General features: G+C 47.0%; 1 protein-coding gene across 2 annotated transcripts in view; it reads left to right on the top strand.

The window, feature by feature from the left end:
- Positions 1–25,023, top strand: part of BICDL1 (BICD family like cargo adaptor 1) — a 49,291-nt gene that overhangs the window by 19,465 nt on the left and 4,803 nt on the right. Inside the window, exons 3-10 of one of the 2 annotated variants that reach the window (XM_053959385.1) lie at positions 10,914–11,030; positions 13,025–13,171; positions 14,111–14,290; positions 14,584–14,802; positions 15,911–16,054; positions 19,146–19,276; positions 21,995–22,115; positions 22,573–22,834. In XM_053959385.1, the coding sequence (XP_053815360.1) occupies positions 10,914–11,030; positions 13,025–13,171; positions 14,111–14,290; positions 14,584–14,802; positions 15,911–16,054; positions 19,146–19,276; positions 21,995–22,115; positions 22,573–22,791 (1,278 nt within the window). In that variant the 3' untranslated portion in view covers positions 22,792–22,834. Of the gene's footprint in view, positions 1–10,913; positions 11,031–13,024; positions 13,172–14,110; positions 14,291–14,583; positions 14,803–15,910; positions 16,055–19,145; positions 19,277–21,994; positions 22,116–22,572; positions 22,835–25,023 lie in introns of those variants that run through there. The other variant, XM_053959386.1, reaches the window with a different exon arrangement.

Here is a 25,023-nt window from a genome sequence, read left to right as displayed (position 1 = left end):
AAAGGGCAGCTGTAGGGAAACTCTCCTTGTTTACAAACACTGCCTCTCCAAGACAAATGAGTGAGGGTGAACGGGGAACTTTGGTGAAGGAGGGAAGCATGCCTCTTACCAGCCAAAGCCTCAGCTGTGAAACCTTGACAGAGAAAAGAGATCTTTTCTCAGCATCAAACATAGGACAGGCTGCTAATTCTGTCTGTGCAGCGTTTTCCAGTCTAAGACCTTGAGCAGTGCTTACAGGTTTGCAGGCAGCCCCACGCCAGGGCTGTGGGTCAGTCCCAGACCTGCCTGGCACCTGCTCTAGCTCAGCCCAGGCTTGCTGAGAGCTGGCTGTGTCTGCATAGAGTCAGTTGTCAGAAAACAGCAGCCTCTGTGCCAAAAAAAAACGCGGCTTCAGTGACTCTTATCCCTCTAAGCAGCGTCTTAGACAGTGGGGGAAAGGGCTTTCACTTGAATGACACCTGACCTGGATTTGCAAAACCTGGTACAAGTCTGAGTCTAACATGTTTGTGCCAAACCAGCTGCCCACAGCCAAGCACAGCTTTTGTAATACTTTCACTGGACTCTCTCCCAGGCAGTTTCTCTTAACAGAGCTGCTGGGATGTTGCTGCAGCAGGTTTTTTCTTCCTTCAATAACACTGCACTTCTTTTCCATCAGAAAAATAGCTGAATACATGAAGGGTTGCTGAGGCATCTTCCCCCATACAGGACCATCCATACTTTACCTTTAGTGATATTCAGATACACTAAACCCTGAAACTCATACAGAGAGGGGCTCTTTCCAGTCCCTGACAATGATTCCCCTGCATGTGTATGATTTGGCAGAGTATAGTATCTTCTATACACCATCCCACAGCATGTGCTGCACCCACCTCATTTTTCAGCTATGTTTCCTCTCCACATCTACTTGCATTATTTTTTATTTCCAAGCACAGCCTGTTGTAGGACTTAAAGTACCAAAATGCCAGCAAGTTTGCCAAAAGCTGTTATTTCAATAAAATTCATGCAAGAGCTTTTTAAAAGCAAGATGGTAGGAGGACAAAGCTGCAAGGAGAGATCCCTATTTCCAGACCCTCCCTGCATCCAGACACAGCTGCAGCCATGCAGTCTCTCCAGAGGAGTACCCCACCTGCCAGGCTGGCACCTGCATAACATCTGGCCACTTGCAGAAGTACTCAGAAGCTTCCCAAAAGCTGGGTTACAGGTGTGGTTTGGAAAATACATCTTCAGCTTTGAATACACTTGCTGTGAATTTAGGCTCTGGCTCACACTAGAAATTACTATTGCGTATTTGCCCCTCTGTAAATAAAGCTGGGGAGGTGCAGACTGCTCTGAAGGCCAAGCCCTGCCCTGAGGATCTGGGAATTAAAGACCTAATCCCCTCAGTGTTTACATCTGTGCACTGTACAGAAGGTAAACGTGCTGTGTTCCAGCATCTGCTGCACCTGCATCCACAGGCTCAACCTGGGTGGAAACAGAGCAAAGCTGGGCTAAAAGGAGACAGAATTCCTGTACTTATTACCCATGTTAATGCACTAAGTATAGATTCAGCTTCAGTAGATCAAAGTGCTCAGATGTTATTACTAACACATTGTAATTATCTTTTGTCAGCAATCACCAAGAGCAAGGTCTGCCTTGTGCTCAAAGGCTGCTCCAAAGACCTTATGCTCTAAACAGATCTTTTCATGCTGTCAAGAGGGAGAACAATTCAGATATAGCTGGAGGCTGCCAAAGTACAGGAAGAAGCACTGCTAAGTTAAATGGTATCTCTCTAGAAGCTTTTTGTCTGCAGGTATTCAGCACAGTTCTTTTGTGTTTAGAAGGACAGATCAAATACTAGCTGACCAAGAAATATTTTCAAGTAAAATGTTACTTAACAGCTCCAGAGCAATCCTTTAAGAACATAGATTTGTACCTTTTTGAGTGTTGCAATGTGACATACTGCAATATGAGTTTAATGGCTTCAAGTCCATCACAAAGTTTCCAAAACTTTGTGATGGACTTGCTCATTTTTATGGCATTCACTTTCTATGTGTGACCCTATTGCACTTATCCATAGTTAAAACATTTAGTGAAGAGGAAACTTCATTGGAATAGTTGGAAGCTGTAGCTTTCATCCTGGCCAGTATTCACTATAGGGTTTGGGTTTCTTTATTTTCCACAGAAAGCAGCCACAAGTTCTACTGAATTGGCTATGAGAAATCAGCCTTCTGCCCAAAACACTTGCACATCTTGCTTTAGTCAAGCCAAGCTACAAAAACCACTTCTTAGCTCTTCTTCCTCTCACATTTGAAATAAATTTATCAAGTTTTAAAGGAAATGAGCAAACACACATGAGCACTGTTTTTAAGAAACAGCCTGAGAGAAGTTATTTGGAATCACACTTTGCAGGGATTTAAAAGCTAATCAAATATGTCCAGGTCAATCTACCATAAAATTTAAATAGACATTTGAGAAAATGTTTTCTCTCTTCCCGTCCAAAGACTTCCTGGGAGAGTTTAATATATTTTAAACCAACTCCTTAAATTTTGTCCCATCTTTTTTGGTACTCACTCATTTCACATATATGGGAATGGACACTCCTATTTTCATGCATTCAGACATGTTTGTAACTGCAGGTTTGAGCATCAAGTCTACACACACTGGAAAACTTTTGGCTTGTATTTACTATTAAGAAATCCTAAAAACAGTATATTGTGAGCTTAACATGGTGAAGACATGAAGATTTCAAGAGCAGACAGAGCTGCTAGTTTGCCATCACGTATTAGATATCCCCAAAAGAACTCAGTTAATTTGTCGTGAAATAAAGGGAGGAGAGTGCTTAAAGCCAGAGCAGGAGACTGTAAGAAGCTTAATTATTGTCTCTTTCTTCCAGGCACAACCATTTGGGTTTGAACATCTCCAGGTTTAAGGTCTTAAGACTAAAATGATTTCATAAAGAAATTAATTCAAGAATGGAGATTGGCTGTTCTGACTTCAGGCTACCATGGAAAGACAGCAAAGCCTCTCAGAGCAGGAGGGAATGTTACATTTTTTTGTCTCCACCATTATAGCCTTCTTCTTAATTTTTCAAAAGGTTTTAATGACCAGGTTAAGTGTTCATGTTTCCAGTTCAGTTATTTCCAGAGTAGTCAGGCATTTTGTATTTCATTGTCCTCTCATCTGACCCATACTTTTGGCTCACTAGAAAGTTACTGGAAGAAATATTTCTCAGCCTTTAGCTTATGTAGCAAAGACAGACTGAGCTCCTGCAAATCTGGATTAAAAACCCACATCAAAGGTAATGGCCAAAATGGTCTATCAAGATAAAATATGCCTTTTTCAGGGAAAAAAACCCCAACTTATTACTGGAAATTAAATATTAGAAATGCATTGGAAGTTATCTCAGAGAGTAGACCACAGAGCTTACTGCTGCAAAACATGAACTGTCCAGCTTCCAAACTGTACCATTCCCTCTGCTAGTGCAATACAAGGCTTCAGGCACTGTGCTCTTGCACAGGCACAAGGGGAATGACAAACTTTTTAACCTGAAGGTCCCAGACCCCCTTGCAACAAAGGCCAGGCTGTGCTGCAGTGAATTCATGTGGTGGCTCCTCTCAGCTCCACCAGACTTGATTATTGCAGCCTTTCTGCTCCCACGTGCAATAGGTAACAAACGCTTCGCTCCAGGTGATGTGCAGCATCCCCACAGAACTAGACAAGCCTGCTGGTGTCACATGTTATTAGCTTAATCCTCTCACCATCCAGGAGCCAAACAGCTACCAACAAGCCCGTGTTCACTCTCTGTGCAGAGCCCCCCAACAGACACAGTGCAGGGCTGTCTCATCTCCCACACTTCTGCAAAGCAGGATTTGCACACTGAGAGCAGGAGCCACTTCGTGCACTACTTAGCATGGCGTGTCCTCCAGGCACACTTTGTCCTCTGAATTATCTCCAGTGCTAATTTATTGCAGCATTCAAAGCATCGTGCCTCCTGCAGTCCCTCCCACAGGAAGCTGGCTGACTCATTTTTCCACACACTCTATTTTCTTCTCCACAAGAGCCAAATGTTTAGGTCAAGAATAAACCACAAAAAAAAGGGAGGCTCATGTTTAAGCACCTCCTAAAACAGCCCACAGCCAGTTGTGAAGCTCTTTCTTTCATTCAAACAACAGACCTGGAAGTGTTACACGCAGGTAGAGTTACCCCCATATGGCACCCAACTGCCCTTGCTTCTGTTCTAAACAGCAGTTCCTAATCCTGTAAATTGATTTAGCCCAAGCTAATGGTTATCTGAACACTTACTAAAAGACAAGATGAAGGCCACCATTTTGCATTTGTCCCCCTAAGCTCTTTCTCAAAGCATTCAGGTTCTGATATATCACCTAACCTTACAGGAAGGGAAAAAAAGAACATTGCTAGGAAAACCCCATCTACTTTTTCACACTTTGCTTAGTGATGCAGCAAAAGTCCACTGTCTTTGTTAAAAGGACTTTTCAAGGACACCTGAAACAAAAAAAAAAAAAAAAAAAGGCAGCAGTAGCTTTTCTCCATCTCTAGCCACAGTTACAGTCCTCCACTCACCAGAAATATAGGAAGCAACCAGAGTCATACAATGCAAACACTTTTCCTTCCAAAAAGAAGAAAGCCAGCTTCATCCTGAGAAAAGCCAAGGATTGTAGAGGTTTACACCACGGAACTAAATATCTCCACCTCAAGAAGCAGGTGCCAGACCACCCCACCCCAAACTAAAAATCCTCAGGTGCTCCCTGCTCTCTCTTCCAGCCAGCTGGGCCTCTGTCTGTCAGGTGTGAGGCCTCAGAGTTGATTGGCATTAACCCATTGCTACTCACTGCACAACTAGGGCTTGTTGAGAGGAAACACAATCTTGGGTTTTTTTATGGTTAAACTATGGTAAATAGGAGTGAGGTCAAAGGACACATTATGCATTTCCCATTTGTCCTACAGACAGGAAAGGGAACAAATCTGAAGCAAAAATTTCTCACTTTCATGCAAGCAATAGAAACTTGTATTCTTGTATTTCCAAAGCGTCAAAACTGTGGAAGTAGTGCAGAGCTTAGCATAAGCTGCCACTGCTGCTCTTTGTCTCACAGAATCCTCTCAGGATAGGTTTAATGCTGCAGCCACGAGGCTTTTCCCATCACTAATGTGTCCCCTAGCTGATGCTTATAAAAGTCATAATAGTGCCTTTCCTCCATTACTCAGTCTTCTTGCTTTGGCAGTCCTTTGGATCAAGAGCTCTGATTTCCTTTCTTCTTGACAGATTCATTTTGTGCAAAAATAACATTCTTTGTTTACTGTTTTGTCCCCCTGCCCTGTTGTCAGTGTAGGGCCCCCCCACCCAATGGAGCTGGCCTGTAGCAGCCTGTTTCCTGCCAGAGGGAAAGCTCATCAGCCTTAAATCCCCCAGCCTGGGCAGCAGCAGAGTGAAGGATGAGGCGAGGAGGATTCAGCCCTGCTCCCCATTTGGCTGGGATGACTTCCCAGCTCCAATGTCCTGTGCTGCACTGGGGAGAGGCAGGAAGAGGTCTTTGGAGAAGGCCTAGCCAAGTCCCCTCCTACTCCTCCTTCAACCACGAGGCTGTTTCACACAATTTTTAGCTCAGCTGCCACTGGCAGAAGGTGTTCTGTCCTTTCCTGAGTGCATTTTTCCAGAGGCAGTGAATGACAGGCTCAGCCCTGCCTGCAGAGGGGCTGGGGTGGAGCTCACCATGTCCACCCTGGGGCAGCCCCAGCCTCACTCCAGAGGGTCTCTCAGCCCCCCAGCAGTGCCTGGGCACCTGCAGCAAATAAATTCCATCCCTTGTCTCAGCAAAATGCTAATTTCATAATGGGCATTAAAATATTCACTGGCTACACACCCTTCACAGCTCCACTGGTGACATCAGCCCCCAAAAAATCTCCTCACACCACAAAGGAAACAGCACCATCACAATCCCACCAGGGTGAGCAATATCCACCCTCAGTACAGTTCCATCCTCTCCCTCACCACAAAAATCCCGTTGCTAACCCAGTCCCAGGCAATGGCTGATCTGAGCTTTGCCTTTTACTTTACTGATCACTGTTTTAACTTCAAATTCCCCTAACAGTGTCTAATCTCCCTGTCTTTGTCTCAACCCACGAGCTTTTAAATCTTATTTTCTCCCCCATTGTTGAGGGGCTGGGGGGTGAGAGCAGCTGGGTGGGCATCTGGCCAGCCCACCAGGGTGCCACTGCTCTTCTCCACAGAGAATTCCACAGGGAATCCCTCTGGGCACATACATCAGCAAATACAAGCTGAAGGCCTCAAGAGGCAGTGAATTCAAGCACCTCTATTATGTAAGAACTTTCCTGGATAGGCTGATGTTTCAAATAACAATTTGAAGTTGACCTGCATTCAAAGCTTTGCTAAAAATCTCTCAAAGATTCCCAAACTGAGCAACTCCCAGGTGTGCAAAATATTGATGGTGGCTTATAGTGCCAATGTGCCAAGGGCTGGGAAACATCCAATTTATTGGCATGGATCAAGTATCCCAGAAAACCAGGCTTCTTCCAGCACCAGGATGCTGGCTGCAGTGGCAAGACAGCAATCCCAGTCCTCTGGGACTTCCCTCAGAAGCCAGATTAACAAATTTTTTATAAATTATTATTCTAAAGCAATTTGTTGTTGTTGTTGTTGTTTCCTGCTCTGGTTATGTTTTAGTTGCCAAATATATTTTCCTTCCAGAGAAGAGCTGGGAATCCAGGAACCTGCAGCCAGGGGAGGCAGCAATTAGTGGTTTGAAGTGTTAATGGGACCACAGTGGGAACTGGAAGTTCCTTGAACTCAGCTATTAGCAAATTAATAAAAGGGGTAACACGCTCTCCTGAGTGCTACAAATTTAGCACTAATTAGGACTTCTCTTTCTTAGCTATTTTAGGCAAGAAAATCTTCAATATCCTTTGTTAAATCTTAATCATCTTGTTTGTAGAAGTAAGTCATATGGAAACATTGGTTTCTCCACCCAGCTACAGTCTATTAAACTTTTTCCATTCTCCTTTTCTTTGTGACATGACTTATAGCTAGATATTTTCTAATCAGTTAGCTTTATTTATCAAATCTTACCCCAGAGGAAGGTTTTCTTTGACTAAGACTAACCTACAGGCCATTAATTTGTCACAGTCCATCCCTAACTTCTCAAAGATTCCCCCCTTCACAGGAACATCAGTGGTCCAATTTATTTATATTCGTTTTTTGTTTTTATTGTCCATATATTCCAGATGTTAAACCTCATGGAGTTCTTGTAACTGGCAAGCATCTCTTTCTGCCAAAGAGATCTACACATGTAGATATTTGTGTATTTTAGCACTTGGGAATTAATCACGAGAGAAACTTAATCAAGTTTGCAATGATGAAAAGCCCTTAATTAGAGCAGAAGCCAAAATGTCCTCCTGCTCTTCTTGCACTGCCCAAATCTCATTGAAACCTTGCCTGAAGACCAGAAAACAAATCTCACAGTTGATTGCATATATCTAATTGTGAATTGATGTCTATGCTTTTGCAGATATGTTTCAAATCTTGCCTGGCGGCTGCGTTGGCCAATTTGCCCATACTGAGGAAATTAATTCATTTTTAACTACAGAGCAAAGCTGTGATGTTGGGCAATATATGTCTGCCTTTCTGCAAAGAATATTACTTGTCTCTAGCAAAATCAGTGCATTGATAAATGCTTGACAGAACCACAAAAGATTTAGCTTTTAATGTTTAGGAAACACTGATGGAGAAGAGAAAGCCCTACAGGCTGGCTGAGGCAGAACAAACTCACTTCCATTCAGCAAAAGCCATATTGAGCATTAAAGAGGAAATGGAGATGGAAGGTTACAGCTTCACTGATGCCACTAAGTAAAAAGAGCATGTTAGAAGTAATCAGTGGTGAGCTCATGGTTTAAAACACACATATACAGGTGCACACCAACAGCAGTGCTGAGAGCTGAAGTAGGCACTGTCTGAACACCATAAAGCCTGAGAAATACTGGACACTGTCAAGGTGGCTTTCATAAATTAATGCAAGCTGATGTTAAAATCTCTGTTCTACAATCAATTAGGAAGGGTAGTTTGGCAGCAGGATTAATAACCTCTGAAACAAATGTAGCATGAAAAGGAAGATTCCATGACCAGAGCTCAGCTCAGAAGACTTTGTTTCATGTCTACAAAACTGGATGAAGACTGTTCCTGGTTAGCCTGGGGAAGGAAACACAAAATACAGACATTTCTGTTTACTTCTGCTAAACAGCTGGTCAGAGAGTATTTTCTGCACTGTGTGAGCCTAAAGCAAGTGTTATTTTTACTTTTCTCTACTGCATGAGGTAGGATGCAAGTGGTGTTCACTGAGGTGACACTGTGACATCCCATCTGTCTTTAGGGCTCTAAGTACTAACAGTAACTGAGTCCTTTTTTCCCTCCATGTGGCTTATAATTGTGGGAATAAGATGTGTGAGCCTGTGAGCTGGGCAGCACATAGATAAATTCCAGATGATGATCTAATACTGGTGAACACAAGTCTTATAGTACTGCCAGCAGCCTGGTACTGGAGAGGACCTTTGAGGTCAATTCATTTCCCTTCTGTCACAGTCAGCCCTCTGAAAGAAGCTGCATTATAAAGTGACCCAGCTCCATTACAAAGTTGTTTTTTTTTTTTTTTTTTTGCCACCATTTCTACTACTGTAATGGTGCAGGAAGAGGAATCCTACAGCAGGTCCTTGGAAATGTAGAAATCTTCCTATTGCCAGCCTTAATATACTCTTATCCGGTTTATTCACATCTTTCTTTTCTGCCAAAATTGTGCTTCTGCTTAAATAGCGCTTCTCCCTTCTGTGTGCTCATCCGTGATGTATTTATAGGGAGTCCTCTCTCAGCATTCACTGCATGAGATAAAACAAGCCATCCTTTTTTTAGACTCCTTTCGTATAACAGACTTTCCACAATCTGAATCATCCTTGCAGCTCATCCCTTCACCTGCTCCTGTCTGGGCATGGGGAGCAGAGCAAGCAAGAGCAGCTATATATTCTCCTACCAGGGATTTTTACAATGCCATTAATACTGCCTTGTTTCCTTACTGCTCTGTTGTACATTTATATTCTCTGTATGTAAAATTCTTCAAGCATATAAATTATGTTACACAGTGAACTATCAAATACTGGTGTGTCATCTCCTCTGGTGCCACTTGTGCTCCTTGGGAGTGTGGTCAGCATCTTGCAGGCAAAATCCTTCAGTGCTTTTCATCTGGTGCTTTTTCATCCTTGATAGCTCCTGCAGAGTGTTTCAGCATGAAGATGTTTCAGCAGTCATTACAAAAGCAAGTGAATCATTCAAAAAAAGCACAATCCATCCATCTTCTTTAGTGTCACCAATTAATAGCTGCTCAGGATGCTCTGCAACCTATAGTTGCTTAAGGGAAGAAAAATAACCACCCCCTTCCTATAGTGCTGACCTGTCATTATATTCTGTGTATCCTGCCCAAGCAAGGAAGCTTTATTAAATAAATTAGGCAATATGCAAAGGGTTCTGCTATGGGGCTTTAAAGAAGAGTGAAAAAACAGTATAAAGAAGGGAACTAAAAAACAATTGGTAGACCAGATTATTTCTTTTTATTGGAACCCATTTCTCTTTTCAGAAGCCAGCAGTCAGAACCTGATTTGGTGGCCCCACTTCCATCTGCTGCTGCCCCTCCAAGCCAACAGTGCTGAGGCCACCAGTTTCCTCCACTTGATGGAGCTGGAACAGCCTTTTACTTCATGCTTCTGGTTTGGAATATTTTGCTGCAGACTGTGCAAAATAAGGGACCATTTTTAAAAGGGTGCAGTGTTGCCTTTGTGGGCAGCTCAGGCTGGGTCTGTGTGCTCATTGCTCCAGTCACAAGCTGCTAGAGCAGAGTCATTGCACACTTTGGTGAAGCTCTGCCTTGGGCACTGTCAGAGCATCTGGAGAAAATCCAGACCCACATTTGCCAGACCTAAAGATGCATTCCCCAGCCCACCCACAGCTGCTGACTCCAATCCTTCCCTCCCATCTCACCTCCCTGTCTAAAGCACTGTGGCTTTTGCCACTGGACACACTCCAAGCAGGACAGCAATGCCACCTCTTGAGGGGAATCAACTCAATCCCAGCCCATGTGGCATAGTTGGAGCTCTGTGCCTAAGTGTAATGGAACCTGAAGGAAGCTAATTAAAAAGAAAACTGTCCATTTTGCTGTCTCTTTAGGGTTTCGTCATAAAAACCTTATGTTGTCTTATAAGCCTAACAAGTGTGTTCACATGTAAAAATCAGCCATAAAGCTGCCTGGAGAGTACTTAACATGTCTAAGCTGTCATTTGTAAGGGCTGCCTCAAGCCTGGATCCTGCAGGTAGGAGTGACCTTTCTGCTGTCCTCAAACCACCCTGCATAAGTGGGGCATCCCTGCTTCCAAATGGGAAAGAGGAACAAGCCCAGGGATCCTGCACTGACAGTCATGTGCAGGGGATGTTTCTCCATCTGGCCTTGACAGGAGCTGGGAATCAGAGGCAAAGAGTACTTGTTGTATTAGAGCAGTGCCAAAGATGTTCAGAGATTAAGAGAGTGTAAATCTAATAGGAGTGTTTCCTGGTCTTGTCCTCAACCCCAGCTAGGCTACAATTTTTAAGGCAAAGTGAATTTTCTTTAGGACACAGAAGTCATCATGTTTTTTTACAGTGGAAGAAAATTATGTGCTGTGTCCCCTTGGCTGCCCCAAGGGAAAAATCAACATGGTTTAAATGGCAGCTCTCCCCAGTGTCTGTCCAGGATGAGATTTTCACTCACCCAAACTATGCAGAATTCAGAGTTTCTGCTGAAACTGGGCTTGTGCAGAAGTTGTATCTGGGCAGGAGGAGAGGGCTGCTTTGGATCCATGGGGTAACTCCAGCTGGTGTCTCCTTGCAGGCGTCAGAGGTGGAGCGGCAGCTCTCCCTGCAGGTCCACACCCTCCGGGAGGACTTTCGGGAGAAGAATTCCTCCAGCAGCCAACACATCGTGCGGCTGGAGAGCCTCCAGGCCGAGGTGAGTCACCTGCCTCCCTCCTGCAGAAAGCAGCCAGGGCTGTTGGAGCTTGTGTATGGACCCTCTCTGAGCTGAGCAAACACAGTCAGCTGGATGGCAGCACTGGGGCAAAGGACTCCCCCAGCAAGGATTGCTCCATGGTGTTCTGGCTGGGCTGGCTCAGGGCACATTCCAGTGCTGCCTTGGCCACAGCATTCCTGCAAAATGAATGGATAAGGATCTTCCAGGAGCCAATCCATGGCTGTGCTCCTGCAGGGCTGCTGCCCAGTACAGATTAAACTCTGGTAGGAATGGTGGGAAGGTCTGCAAGAGTTTTTTTTCCTCTGTTCCTCATACTTGCAAAGAAAGCAGCAATCCTCTCTTGCCTCTGAGCCATGCACTTGGGAAAGCAAGGAGCCCCTGCCTGTTTTAACTCAGGTACATTTGCAGGAATGAGACAACTTCCTTCCTTTTCCCTTCCCTGACAGGGTCACTGGGGATCACATAGGCAGGAGTTAGATGGGTAGAAGATGGCCACTTCTACTACCTGACCTTTTATTTAAAGCTGTCTGGAAAAGCTTTTGCTAAAATCTCTCGATTTGTTTTCTCCTGCTCCCACCTGCTCCTTGCTGGTCCCTCGCCTTTTCTTCCCCTCCCCTTGGTGTGGAGCAGCAAGTCCTTGAAGTAAGTATGGAGGCTTGGAAAGGCTTTGTCTGCAAGTACATTGCTGTTACCAAGCATGCCTGTCACCATGCATGCCACACCTTGTCTCCTCACCTGTCTCTTGCTTTCCAGACCCTTTCCCCTTGTGCCTTTCCCATGGTCCAGGGCTCATGGCAGAGTGGTGTTTTTTATGTTGTATTGTTATTTATAGCATGTTCATTACTGGACTGCCTACCAAATATGAAATCTCTCCATTAAACCTCTTATTTTTCTTTCTCCAACCCACGCAAATCATGATGATGGTGGGCAGAGACAGAAACCATTAGTCACCTCAGAGAAGCTTTCTAATACCTCCAGTGGCCTTTACTCTGCAGAAATAGCAAGTCCACATACTTGGCTGATATTCCTTTGTGCAGCCAAATCTTTCCAGCAACCTGGAAAGCAGCAAAGGCACAAGATCCCAAAGAGGCCAAGAAAACAGCGGGAATTTGCTGAATTTGTCTATGCTTCATGAGCTGAAAGGAGGCCATAGGGAATATTTAGGGATATACTGGACTGGTGGATGGCTGGCATACCAGACCCCAGAGATCCTGTGTGTACTAATGTGGGAAAAAGCTCCTTCTTTGTTAAACAAGAAGTGACCTTGGCTAGTGCTGATTCATCCCTTGCACTGTTCCCAGCTAACTGACTCATGGAGGGTTTGTTTGGCAAACTGTCCCTCGCCTGAAATCACTGCCCTTGACAATTAAAAGAAATGAACCAATTTTAAAGGCAGACGATCACTGGGAGGCTAAAAATAAGCACGGCACAGAAAGGAGTCTTCACAAGTGAAAAGACAGAAAAATCCCTGGGGGGGACCTGATGAACCCACACCAATTAAGGACAGCAATGGGCAGTGCTGTGGCACAGCCCTGCAGGGTGCAGGATCTCACAGGCTCACCCTGGATCCTGCTGGCCACCCTGTGGACTCCAGCACCCATACAGGAGAAAATGTCACCATCAGGACCAGCCAGGAAAAGTAACCAGTTTTTCCCAGTCTTTCAAATGTTACGGTTCAAGGGGTGGGCAGGGATGTTCTTCACTTAATACCCTTGAATATTCCTGCCTGCTCCCTGACCTGCCAATGCACCCCCAGCCCCTTTGGAGCTGGCTCTGCAGCCTGGGGAAGGAGTTGTTTCCTTTCAGAGCTTTCCTGAGCTTTAAACCACACACAGAGGTAGTTTCTCTCATACAGGCACAGAACATCTGTGTACATCCTTCTGCTTTTTGCTGTTTCATTTCTCTCCTGGGAATGTGGTGTCTCTCCTCTCTGGTCCCTGCAAAGTCTGACAGGGCCTCTCTTTGCCCTGCAGATCAAAATGCTGACGGACAGGAAGCGGGAGCTGGAGCATCGCCTCAGTGCCATGATGGAGGAGAACGACCTGCTCCAAGGAACCGTGGAGGAGCTGCAGGACCGAGTCCTCATCCTGGAGAGACAAAGCCATGACAAGGACCTGCAGGTGAGGAGGCAGCAGTGAGACAGGGAAGGGGTGGGGACATGCAGTAAAAGTCATGATTTGGGGTAAAATTGGCCATGAACTGGGAGACAGAACAACTGGAAGAATGAAATGGCTCACGCAAGAATGGCAGCAAGCGAGGTCCTGGGTGTTCCCATGAAGACAGGTAACAGGAACATCAACGAGGCATCTTGGCAGCAAAGAGCAGCTTAGGAGGGAGATCTGAGCAAGGAAGTGGGGCAGGGTACTGGGGAAATGAGGTAAATGCAAAAAGAATCAGAGGACTCTGGTTACAGTTCATTTTATTTAATTTTTTAAGAGTAGAATTGGCTTCAAAAGGGGCTTCTCCAGATCCTGCTGTTCCAGAGGGCAGTCACTGGCCTCTTAGATCCCAATGCTCAGGTGGTTTCCCAAGAATCTCCATGGTGTTCACAGCCATGAATCACCAAATGTCACTCCCCAGAAAGCAAGCTTGGCACCTCTGGGGCTTAGGACGAGCAAGGTTTTTCTATTTCACTTCTGTGGTTTACCAAGCACTGGATCCTCAGCTCTGCAAAACAAACCTGAATATTTTTTCCTAAAAGTATTTTTTTTTTTATGTAGATAGCACTTTCTTTTTGGATGCACTTCCTGCTGTGTTGTTTTCAGCAAATTTCTTTACCTGAGTCCCAACTTCTTCACAATGTTCTTCATTTTAGTGCTGATTAATCTGCTATTTTTATCTTTCTGGATATTCTGGATTCTAAACAGTGTCTAATGACACTTGGAGATTATTAAGCTCCAATAAACAGCAATACCAGCCAAGAGTACTTTCCTCCTGGCTGGAAACCCTGTTTTGTGCCACTCATTCCTCCCTCCCAGCTCCCTCACAAACCAAGAGATCGATCCAGTCCATATTGCCTCCCATTAATATTTTTCTGATTCCTTGATTTTCTTCCCAAGCTGCACCAAAGCCAGCTGGAGCTCCAGGAGGTGAGGCTGTCCTACCGACAGCTGCAGGGCAAGGTGGAGGAGCTCAGCGAGGAGAAAAGTCTCCAAAACCTCAACACAACCAGCACATCCCTGCTCTCTGAGATAGAGCAGAGCATGGAGGCAGAGGAGCTGGAGCAAGAACGAGAACAGGTATTTGCCCTCCAGCCACTGGGAAAGCCTGCGGGCCCCTGTGACCAGTCCCAGAGCAAAAGGGAGTTTAATGCCTTTGATCTGGATTTGGAGCTGAGCCAAAGGCCAGAAAATTGGGGTTGGGGTCTGGCATCAACACTTTTTTGACCATATGAAAGTAAACCTCTGCATCCATTTCCAAATCAGCACGGCAAATATTTGTGAGGGCTGGCAATCACACGCTTCACTTGGCCATGGAAGGAGGATCTCCATGGCCCTGCCAGCCCAGGCTGATGGCAGGCTCTCTGTTCCAGCTGAGGCTGCAGCTCTGGGAGGCGTACTGCCAAGTGCGGTACCTCTGCTCCCACCTGCGGGGCAACGACAGCGCCGACTCGGCCGTGTCCACTGACTCCTCCATGGACGAGTCCTCAGAAACCTCTTCAGCCAAAGACGTGCCAGCCGGGAGCCTGCGCGCAGCTCTCAGCGAGCTCAAGAGACTGATCCAGAATGTGCTGGACGGGGCAGACTCCACGGTAAGTTGGTGGCACAGAGAGGCCTTGCCTTGTGCACGTCCCCTGGCCCAGAGCTTGCTGCAGCTGCTGCTGGATCCTGAAGGCCCCAGTCTCCCAGAAAACCTCTTCCCTGAGATGGGAAGTCACAGAGCATAGCCCACTCTTTGTGTCTCAAGTGGTCAGCCAAGAGCCAAGCACGTGGGGTTTCAGCCTGAAGTGCTCAGACCACCTAAAGTTTCAAGCTCATACAGCTGTCATTGGCCTGGGAGTCGTTCTGGAAAACTAATAAAAGTAGGCTTACTTGGAGATTTTCAGTAAGTTAGAGTTTCAACGTGGAAATATTGCAGATTGCCTTACACATCACGGTCCGGTTATTTCCCTTGGGATTTTCCTAACCTTGCTTTATTAGCAATGGTATCACATCTTAACCCCTGTGTTGGGAGGTTCTGTCCCTGTGAATTGTCATTGGTAGAAATGTCTTGGCAGGAGCTGCCAAACTCAGATCCGTGGCAGGTTACGGGTTTTTCCGTGGCAGGTTAAGGTGATGTCTGTAGGATGTGGTCCCCAGGCTGCTGGGCAGAGGGGGTGGCATGGAGGGACCACTCAGCATCCACAGAAGTGCAGAATGACAACAAAACACCTCACTTTGTGTTGTGGCTCAAATCAGGCCTGGTCCCATTCCCTACAAGCTGGCTGCATTGCCATTAGGGCTTACTTGGGGTGCTGTGGTGAGGAAAACAGTGCAGCCCCTGCAGGGGGCTGTGGGGGAGTACTCACCCTCCTCATTTAAATACCCATAGGCTGAGTATAGAGATGAAATTGCATTTGTTGAAAAAATTCAGAGAGTTGTGGAAAAGGTCCACAAACAGAGACTGTAGCCACATGGGCTACCAAATGGGCAGTAGGTCTCTGTAAATTTGCTTTATGTCAAGCTCTGCATGCTCTTTGCATCATGTGTGGAAGCCCTGCCCTTGGTTGTGGAGGTATGTGGAAACAAAAAACTCTACCAAAGTCACACTCACATTTTCTTCTTCCTTGTTTAGCACCCTCATCCCAAACTGGTACCAAATTAATACAATTGCCTTTTTTAAAGTGAAATCTGAGCAAGAGATTTCTCTCCCGCTCTCAGAGCTCTCGGCGAAGCGACGACGACACCTTAGAGGAGCAGATCAGGAGAACAAGTGAGGATTCGCGAGCCCTGAGGGAGTTAATGGAGGGAGAACGGGGGAAACTGAGGCAGAGTTTGGAGGAGCTGCAGCGACTGCACAGCCAGGTTAGCAACTCCCACACTTCACATGTGGTCTTGTAATAGCAGTGTTCATCCTCCAAGACATGCCTTCCATCAAAGAGACCAACATGATAAATAACCCAGGAGGAATTAGGCCAAAATGGTTGGATGAGAGAGATTTGTTAAACCAAATGCAGAAGATTTAAGCATTTAGGATTAAAATTTCTGACCAATTGTCTGGGGCCCATCTGAGGCATCATCTTAAGCAGCCAAACTTCCTATAGGCCTTTCTCCCAGTCCACTTTTTAGCCAGTCTCTGTTACTTAAATTCTTCTCAGCAGAAGTACGAGGCTTCTTAATATGAGGTACTGGAAACCCAAAGGTACCCAGGCTGACCTGAATTGCTGCACTGAGCCCTTGGGAGGGGTATGTGCACCATTCCATGGATATAAAGGTGCTGCTCTGCTGTGCATGGAGCGGGGCTTGATCTCTTCCACAGCAGCATCACAAAACCCTCAGAAAAGCACTTCCAGAGAATCCTAATTGTGGCCAGGCTGGCACCTGGCAGCACCCCAGGGACCAGCTGAGGCAACCTCAACAGCGAGGAATGGTCCATCCCAACACCAACTCCACACCCAGAGCACAGAATTCCATTGCACCCCCACCCAGCATCATCTGTGTCTGAGGCCCTATGCCAAGAGCAGGAAATGGACACAGCATCCAAAGAGGTGCTTGGCAGTCCTTGTCTCTGTGGGACAAGACTCCAGATGCTGGAGGGGATCTGGAGGCTGCAGCAGAAGCAGCAGCAGTGGCACTGGAGCAGGGAATGGGATTAATGTCCTTGGCTGCTATTCCCAGCAGTGCTGTATCACCCTTTGGAGAATAAATAGGAAAACACACCCCTGTTCAGAAAGTCAGCACAACCTGGGGTCTGACAGCCTCGTGTAGAGCTGTGGGAGCTCCCACCATGGGACTAAAGGGAAAAGAGAGCATCATTAAATACCCTGGCAGAGGTGGCTGGAAATGTCCTGCTTCCACAGCGGCTGATCAGGGCTGGGGAGGGGAGGGGAGCAGCTCTGGAGCCCATCCTTCCCCTAGGACTGCTCCTCTCAGCAGTGTGGCCACCACAAGAGACACTTTTGAAGGTCCAGTGAGACATAAGCCCAGGCTGTGCTGCTGCAGTCCTGTGCACCACACACAAGCTTCCCTGGCCCTTAAACACACCTGAGATGGAGGAGACAAGGGCTTGACCTCTGCAATTTGGCAGTGCTGACAGAGACCTTTAGAGCCTTATTCACACATTTTAGGCTTGTCTGATCTCCCCAAACTCTCTGGCCAGGAGGAAGCAGAAGACCAGCTCTGGGTTGCAAGTCTGGAACCCTGGGTCTGCTTTTAGGGGTCCCCAGCTACCAAAGCTCTGAATATTTAGTAAGCAGAGGGAGGACTGCAGTTCTGATTTCTTCTCACACCTCTGTGTGATGTGGAGAAAGATGGGGCATAGCTACAAATGCAACAGCCATTACTCTCAGAGAGGAACTCCAGCCTCCCACAGCAAGTACATGTCTCCCACAGCTTTTGCCTGTTATCCAGCCTCACACTTGCTGCAGGTTAATAATTACTCTCACCACCTGTTTAAGAGGCAACATCGTCTTCTGTTCAGTGCTACAGAAAATTGATGCATGTGGAAATCTGGTCCACCCAGGGGAAGCAGTGCTCTGCTGCCTCCTCATCCCTCTGTTCTGGCACTGGTATTGATACAATCAAAGGGAGCTGCTTCTAAATGGCTTTTAGGATCTTGTGGCATCACACACATTCATTGCTCCTGCTCAAGAGCACGGTGAGCAGGTGGAGACATCCCCTTCTCTGTCTATACTGAGAAGTTATTTCACACCTTCTGCATGTTTGTTTCCTCCCGTTCTTACCTGAAGCACAGACACAACCTATTAAAATCCCAAACCTATCCCCAAACACCATGCTTTGGGCCTCTGGATCCTCTGTCCCCTGGGATTTCTGTAGAAGTGCTCAGCACCTTTTACATCACCCCATCACTACTGCACTCTGTCACATCATTGCTCTGAGGTGCTCCCCATGTAGGGCTGAGGGAGGTAAAATGGGGCAGTTCCCTGGCAGCCCCAGTTCCCTGGCAGCCCCAGCACAGCTCCCTGGTTCCCTGGCAGCCCCAGCACAGCCCCCCAGTCCCGTGGGGAGTCTCTGCACAGAGAGGGTGCATTCACACCCTCCTCCCCCCGGCCCAGCCGTGCCTCACTATCGGCAGATCCTCCCACGCCCTGGATGTGATGAGCCCTTTTTGACTGTCTGCCCTCTATTTAAAGATTTCTTTGAAGATTCAAGCACTACTGAGCTGCATTTAGAGGCAGGAGGTGGGTCAAACACTGGAAGGGTTTCCAGGTGGTGGAGTAGCGTAACAGAGCATGTGTGTGCCCTAGACAAAGAAATTAAATGTGTACGAAGAATTATGAATCTCTGCTAATGCAATCCTTGCATGATTTCACACCCTATTAACTCACTCTGCACAGGACCAAAACGATAGATCATTTCTCAGACTATTAAAGACTCCAGACATATTTTAAAGTCTAATTAAAATTGTAAGATGTGCCAGAAACACCTTCCATGGCATGAAAGAGAATTTTCACATCCTTTGTCTACAGCTTCATATTACTTCAAAAGACATAATGGTCCCTTCAAAAAATATTACTTGCTGGTAAATTATGTTAGCAATAATTTAACCCTGGAAAGATCAGAATTACAACAGGCAGACTCAGAGGATGTGTGCAAACTGCAAGACAAACTGCTTGGAGAGGGACAACATTTTAGCACTGATGCCATAGTGTCAGCAAAGTCACATGTGGGTCCTGCCCTGCACAGCTTTCAGTGCTGTTTCTGCATGTTGCTGAAGCCATCCTGGTGACACATCTTGCCCAGGTCAGCATCCCAGGGAAACTCAGCACATTTCATGGAGGGTGGCACCAGCACTAACAGCCCCACTCAGCGGACACAGCTTTTTCTACGACCAGGGCATCTCTCAACCTGCGGCTTGGCCCATGTGGCTTTCCCCACACACACTTGTGCATTTTCCTGAGCAGCCCCGGGTTTCACAGCCTCCCTCTGCCCACAGGTGACGCTGCTGAGTGTGGAGATGACGACGCTGAAGGAGGAGCGGGACCGGCTGCGCGGCGCTGCCGAGGACAAGGAGGCGAGCGAACGGCTCCTGCAGGCCATCAGGGACCGCGACGAGGCCATCGCCAAGTGAGTGGCACCAGCAGCCAGAGCCAGGCGGGGGCGGCACCTGTGCAGTGCCAGGGCAGGAGATGCCTCTGCAGTGGCTTTCTCCTACTCTCCACAGCAGCTGTGACAAAGTGATGGCTTGGCTTTGCTGGCCTTGGGAAATGCTGCCAGGAGCTTGGGAGCAGGGCAGGAGATACTAAAGGCAGAGCTGCCCCACGGCTGGACTGGGGGCATTTAGGAGCATTCTGTGAACCACGTTTGTGCCATCCCTAGTGCTGGTGTGATTCACAGCAGGGAGGAGAGGACTTCAGGGAGCCAAATGGAAACACTAGGTCTGCCCTATGTGTTCTTTGCTATTCCAGACACACAGCCCTGCTTTCCTGACCATTCTCATTACAGCCTGCCTGGGCTTCTTCCCTAAGCCATTCCTCTGGTCACTCCCTCTCCTTTCCTGTTCCAAGGTCTTTTTTGCCTCTCCAGCCCTGTAATTCTCTGGTTCTCCTTTTGGGATTCTCCCACTGGTTTGGCTCTTTGTTTTGCCCATCCTCCTGTCAGATCTGTGCAGTTCTGCTCCCCCATACCCCAAATCTCCCTTCCCCAGCTCTGTCCTTGGGCTTGCCAAAATGCACTGAGGAGAGGGATAGACACCTTTACTGCTCTGTGCTCTGCTAGAAAGGATTCATCTGATAATCCCTTCAACAAGCAGGTAGGCCAGGACACACCAATCCAGCTTCTTAGGGGAAAAGCCCTGGACAAGAGGAGGAGCAGGAGAGGGTTGCAGCTCTGAGGGTGCAGGAGCTAAATCAGCCTGCACCATCCCTTTTTATAAGTGGCTCGATCGCCCGTGCTGTCCCTGCTGGGCTAGCTGGCTACCAAATTGCTATTGCTGTCCCTGCTGGGCTAGCTGGCTACCAAATTGCCATTGCTGTCCCTGCTGGGCTAGCTGGCTACCAAATTGCCATTGCTGTCCCTGCTGGGCTAGCTGGCTACCAAATTGCTATTGCTGTCCCTGCTGGGCTAGCTGGCTACCAAATTGCCATTGCTGTCCTCTGTAACACCTCCATCTGTTGGCAAGGAGCAGGAGCATCCCAGCTGTGGTTCTGCCGTTCCGTGGGTTGCTGGCTCTGCCGTGGCTATGGCAACACTGCCGCTGCCATCAACGCTGGAAGCATCCAACCAGCAGGGGGGAAGCACCGCAGCAAAAGGCTGCTTCAGGTGCTCAAACCACAGCCCGGAGTGGAAGGGCACAGCTTCTCCAGTTCACTGTGACCCTGCTGGACAAAGCACCAATATTTGGGGCTGGCTGTCCTGCAGTGCAGGGGCCGCGGGAATGGGGCACGCGTGAGGGAATGAAGGAGCAGAGAGTGGCCAACAAGTGAGAGCATCCTGTCACTGAAGTGAAAACATCCCTCCCAGACTGAGTGGGCTGGTTGCTGCCTGGGGAGGCTCGTGATTTTCTTCCCACCTCACACCCCAAGGGTTAAGTTGCTTTTGTTCAACCCATCCCCCCACAAAAATCCCTAACTCAGAACAGAAATAAAATCGCTGCCCAAGGCAGACATCTGGTGTGGAAAATTTTTGCTTGAAGCTGAAGTTTGGCAACATGGGAAGCAATAGGAAAATAGGATCCTTTCACTAGGAAGTGTTAAGCAACCAGTACCTGGAATATTTGTGTTTATATTCTAGTACCTGGAATATAAACACAAATTCCCAAATTGCTCTTCTGCAGGGGAGCACAAGGGAGCTATTATAAGACAAGGAATGAGCTACATTTAATAAGAGGCAATTATTTATCTCAAAAATGTTTGCAAGGAAAGATGGTTCCCAGGAAGTCATGTTACATTTTCCTATCACACAGCAGTTAATTGAAAACTTAAGCTTTGTGCTCACCTGTGTGCTCCCAGTATGGTGAGCAGCATTTCCCAGCTTGAGCAGCTTAGGAAATTGCTTCATCCTAAGAGACAATTCCTTTCCATGATCAAAGAGCAGCTGGAACACCTCAGCCACTGAGCATTTGGGGCTCTTTGGGTAACCTTGTCCATGGCATGACACGCTCAATGGCCACCAAATGTCTGGGAAGAAATGCAGCAGAGGTGTTCCCAAGGGCTTGGACAACTCCACTGAAATTTGGAGCTTTCCTTAAAGCCTAACTTTTAATTCAAACAATTTTGACAGTTTGTCATTCTTAAAAAGTATATGCTGTGATAAGCTTTCTTCTTTCATTTCTTTCTTCAATTCTTCCTTCAATCAAGTCCCAATTGAAAGCAGAATTGTACTCTTTAAGAGGTGTCTTTATGTTTGTTTTATATTTCAATTTATTGATCAAGCAGTCAGATACAAGTAATTTGATTTTTAGCATGTATCGTTTGTTTTCTATGCATGTAAACAGAAGAAAAAGAGAAAATATTTGAATATAGATTCTATCTTGTTCTAGATCTCCATATTATTGGTAGATCTTGCACATTATCCAGGCACACTATTATCTTACACAGCAGTGTATCTGATTTTCTTTCAGTGTTCTTCATAGTGTGCATATCAGAAATCTGCTGCTTTTCAGGTAAAGATGTCAAAACTCCTGTCCCACTCTTCAGATTAATAGATTGTTCAGAATACAACAGAGATGAGCACCTTCGGATGTGGGGACTTGCCAGTGAAAGACATAAACTGTAGACTTGTTTAGATATGCTTAACTCTGTTTAGAAAGAAAGAGGTGCCATGCCCGGATTTGTGTCCCCGCAGGAAGAACGCGGTGGAGGTGGAGCTGACCAAGTGCAAGATTGACATGATGTCCCTCAACAGCCAACTCCTGGACGCCATCCAGCAGAAGGTGAACCTCTCGCAGCAGCTGGAGGCCTGGCAGGTGAGCACCTGGCAGGGCAGGGGCTGTGGGACACATGACCCCAGGGCCACCTGCGGGGGACATCCCTGCTCCCTGTGGGTCCTGTTCTCCGCCTGAGCATCTCTGGATTGAGTGTTTGGGGGTGCTGGGTTTTGGCTCTGCAGGAGCCAGCGGTGCCATGGGGTGTGGGGGGGAGCTGCCCCTCCCTGCTCCGACCCTTTTGGCTGTGAGCAGTTAATTCTACAGCTCTAAACACTCCTTTAAAATGGAGAAGCAGACTGTGCCTCCTGGCAGAAGGGGAGATGTGCACGTTGCTCTGCCCCGGGGTGGGGAGGGGTCTGTGCAGGAAGTGTCCCTAGGCAGGCACACCTTGGGTACACGTGGGCACAGCATGTCTGTGCATTTCCATGATGGAGCAGAAAGGTGGGAGAATGAGGTTGTGCTGATTGTTGCTGCACTGTTTGCATCAACTCCGAAGATCCATCAAGAAGGAGAAGCTAAAATTCCAGTTCTTCACCAAGGTGAAAAAACAAAGTCATGGCAGTTCCACAGCTGCCCTGGAGATGCTCTGCTTGGGGTCAGTGAGGAAAACCCTTGTGAGCAGGCAAAGCTGCCTCCTCCCAAAACCAGCACCAAGGGAGGGCTACTTCAACAGAAAATAAAGCAGACTCGAAGAAAAGGTCTGTGCCATTTATAGTGATTTGTTGCAGACCTTGCAGGACCCCAGCTCTCCTAACAACCAGCCTGACCAGTAGAAACCTTTCCCGTACAACCTCGCTCCTGTTTCAACTCCACTGTGTTTTCGTTTCTCTCTCTCTTTTTTTTTTTTCCCTTTTCTTTTCTTCTTTCTTTTCTTTTTCCTGCTTACAGTTTGCTTCCTCAGGGCTTTTTACTATCTGGCTCCTTTGGTTTCTGATCTAGTGGCCTTTCTCAGTTCCTGTACCAACAGCTTTAGTCGTACACCCCTCCTGCCTTTGAGGTGAGCTCCCCACACCCACCATCCCCTGTCCATCTGCTGCCACCATCACCCACATCCTTCTCTGCCCTCACCATCATCTGGCAAGAGGGGCCCATGGGGGTCTCCATCACCCCCCAGTATTCTGCCACAGCCCCCATCCCAGCACCAGCCAGGGGCAGCATCCTGCACCCCATGGTGAGGCTTTACCAGGGCACCACGGGGAAAGCCAGGCTGAGGTGCACATAATATTAACCCTCTCTAGCCACATATTTAGTATCTGGAAAGTTAAGATACTATTTCTAGTATCTGGAAAGCTTCTTGAAAGACAGACTGGGATTTTCCTTCTCAGCCTCATTGTCCAGTAAGTGACACTCAGTGCTCTGCATAGGAGCTGTCTGGATCCAAGTTCAGTCTGGATGGGTGCTATAAAGTTAGGCCTACTTAGTGCTAGAATAAACCCAGCTTAGGGGTTAAGAACAGGTCCTGTTGCAGTAACACAGCAACCCCAGACCTGCTCCCATCAGCTCTCTGAGCTAAGGCTCAGGCCCACTTCATGGAAGTAAGTTGTCTCCAACATACTGACCTGAGGTGTTACTACACAGCAGCAAAATAGTTTCCAGCCACCTCATGTCCCCTCAACAGCAGCTCAGCCACAGAGGCACAAAACAAGTGGGGTGATTTATGTATTTTGGGGACTGTTTTGCAAAGGAGTTTGCAGAAAAGTTTCTGATCAAATAGGATAAAAGTCTCTGCTTTAGCTGGGCATAATTGGAGGCTTTAATCTGGTAACATTTTGCTCTTGCACACTTCTAGTCTGTATTTCACCAAGGGCTGTCAACAAGATGACAGTTTTCTTTAAGGACATAATCATACAGGCTGTAAAATAGGACTCAAGCAAAAAATCCTCCCCATCCAAATGCTTTGCTCTCTGACTCACACATCTGACAGACAGGGACCCAATGCAGTGCACTCTCAATAGTGCATTCTGTATTTTTATATATATATATTATATTTTTGTATATATATATATATACATATAAATCATTCTCGTCCCTTGTTGTATGGTCAATCAAGGACACAGATCTGCCATGCAGGAGCCTGGGTACCTACTTCATTTAGCAGAAGAGGTACCTTCAAAATCCAAGTGCTGTACATTTTCACATGGCAGCTTCAGCTCTGGAAATCTGTCTCACTGATATTTCATACTGATGTTCACCTCAACCTCTTCAGCTCTCCCTCTGCCTTTCCTCTCTCCAGCCCTCTCTAAAAAGACCCAAAGCTTCCCCAGTCTGTGTAGCTCTGCACCCTCCTGCTCCCACAGGGGAAGCCCCCATACTAAATTCAGGTCCAGGTCATGGCTATCAATCCTTTTCCCTGCAGAAAATGCTGTGACAAGAGATTAGCCATTATTAAGTTTCCAGTCCCAGCTGGCTGATTTGATTCCAATCCAGAGCAGCTGGGGCACCTGCTGGGCAATGGCAGCACCTTCCCTTCAGTCCTGGGGCTGCCCTGACAGGCTGCCCCTCACCAGGTGCTGAATGAACAGCACTTCCACCACTCCAGCCCATCCAGAGTATTGCTGTTCTCACCAGACAGTCTCCTCAGCCCTAGTCAGGGACCAAACTGCTGGAGAGTAGTTGATTCCTCCTGTGGGGCTAGTTTGTGTACATACATTTTCACTAAGCTGTAGCTTAAATATGCAATTATAGGAGAAGCAATGGATCTGAAAGTTTAAAATCTAAAATTTATAGCCAGGTTTTCAAGGAAGATGTTAGCACATCATTAGGGGCAACAGAACTGGGTAATTATTTTGTATCAAGCAGCTTCACTGTGGTGCAAACATGGCTGAAATCAGAGCATTCCTGGTACACCTGCAAAGCCACACTTCATGCTGAGCTGTCAGTCAGAGCTCCCGCTGCTCTGCTGGCTCTAGGGGAAGGAGGGGGTCTAAGGGATGAGCTCAGTTCTGTT

This window comes from Vidua chalybeata, chromosome 18, assembly GCF_026979565.1.
Source record: "Vidua chalybeata isolate OUT-0048 chromosome 18, bVidCha1 merged haplotype, whole genome shotgun sequence".
NCBI classification, from domain to species: Eukaryota; Metazoa; Chordata; class Aves; order Passeriformes; family Viduidae; genus Vidua; species Vidua chalybeata.
The sequence above is the reverse complement of the archived record's forward strand: the minus strand, read 5'-3'. Positions and strand labels throughout refer to the sequence as shown.